At 46.5% G+C, this 1,506-nt stretch overlaps 1 protein-coding gene across 1 annotated transcript in view; it reads left to right on the plus strand.

The window, feature by feature from the left end:
- Positions 1–306: 306 nt before the first annotated feature.
- Positions 307–1,506, plus strand: part of NASP (nuclear autoantigenic sperm protein (histone-binding)) — a 9,827-nt gene continuing 8,627 nt past the window's right edge. Inside the window, exons 1-2 of the mRNA XM_010142985.1 lie at positions 307–356; positions 1,152–1,262. Of these exons, the coding sequence (XP_010141287.1) occupies positions 307–356; positions 1,152–1,262 (161 nt within the window). The remainder of the gene's footprint in view (positions 357–1,151; positions 1,263–1,506) is intronic.

Raw genomic sequence — 1,506 nt, forward strand, 5'->3', positions numbered from 1 at the left:
TCAGGCTGGCAGGGGGGAGCAGCGCTGGTTTCCAGCCAGCTGTTGGCCAGGCTTGGTCCAGTACCACCTGAGTGTGAAAGCATCTGCCTTCCTAACAGTCTGGGTTCAAACGATAAACAAAACTGAAACTAACATGTTTCTCCAAAAGACAGCCGGCAGAGTGAACCAGCATGGGGGCTTGCCCTCGATGGCTGTGCACCTGAGAGCAAGCACTGCTCCTGGCTCTGGCGTCACACCTGATAGCTCAGTTCCTGTCACAAAATGGGTGGCCTGTTCTAAACACTTCTTCAATATTTTGTTTGCAGGATGGAAGAGGAATTGGCAGCTCCTTCCACATCCACAGACAAGACAGACAGGTGAGATGGGAGTTGGAGCTGTCGGCTACTAAAGCACGTGAAATCTAGGGGTTATTGTGTGAAACAGAAAGGTCTCCCTTCAGATTGGTTGTGAAAGTTTAGCAGATGCTGTAGGTGCTGAAAACCTGCTCACGAGTGGCCTGCCTAAATCTAGAGCAAGAAAACTCTTTCAAGGACTAAAAATACACAAATACCAGCTATTGTTCAGAAAGTTCTTGATCTGTGAGTTAGTGCTGGTGGAAGTATTGGGGAGGTACAAGTCTGTGATCAGTGTGGTGTGGTACCCCTCTATGGGCAGCTCCTCGTGTCCCAGTGCAAAGTAGTGGCCTGGGATGGACGTTCTGGAAGTGGAGCTGTGCAAGATGCACTGCACTGAAACTTAAGCCTTGCATCTGTCATTCTCGAATGCATCGTGCTGTACTAGGAGGAGTCATAACTTGAATTTTTCTTGGCTTAGCTGGTATCAGAGTCTGAAGCACTGTGTGGTGCTCGGTGTTGTCTTGGTGTGCAACTCTTACAGTATATTCTTTACTCTTCTTTGTTGTATCGGATTCTAATACCTGCTTCTTGCAGCAGTTGGTTAAAAGTAACCTGTCTGCCCTCAGTCGTCAGGACGGAAAGTTGATCCGGATTTAAGCAACCCCCTTTACTCTGGTAGTTCCAACCAGTGTAATGTATGCAACTCACTCTTACATAAAGCTGGCTAGGCCCTGAAAGTTGGATATAAAATTCCTATAGAAACTAACAGAATCCTGTCTTTGATTTCTTTCCATTCCCCACCCCACCCCTCTCCAGTATGGATGTGGATGGAGAGTCAAAGAAACTGCTGGGTTTAGGACAGAAACACTTGGTAATGGGAAATATTCCAGCTGCTGTCAACGCGTTCCAGGAAGCTGCGAGCTTACTGTGAGTAGAAGAATGTTTTATGCATTTTTGTGGGGCTTGGTTTTCAGCTTGACTGTACTGATGTGGCTTATACAAGAAAGACGGAGATTTTTACCGTACCTGTGCTGCTGTATTTATAGTACAGCCGAGGAGAGGATGAACTGTTTACATTAACTCAAGTGCTGGGACAATACTATAGCTGGTGTGCACTTTAGACAGCTTTTGTGATAGTAATTGCCAGTGCGATTCCCTAAGGAGGGAAAGA

The sequence above is a fragment of the Buceros rhinoceros genome, unplaced genomic scaffold, assembly GCF_000710305.1.
Source record: "Buceros rhinoceros silvestris isolate BGI_N320 unplaced genomic scaffold, ASM71030v1 scaffold31419, whole genome shotgun sequence".
NCBI lineage: Eukaryota > Metazoa > Chordata > Aves > Bucerotiformes > Bucerotidae > Buceros > Buceros rhinoceros.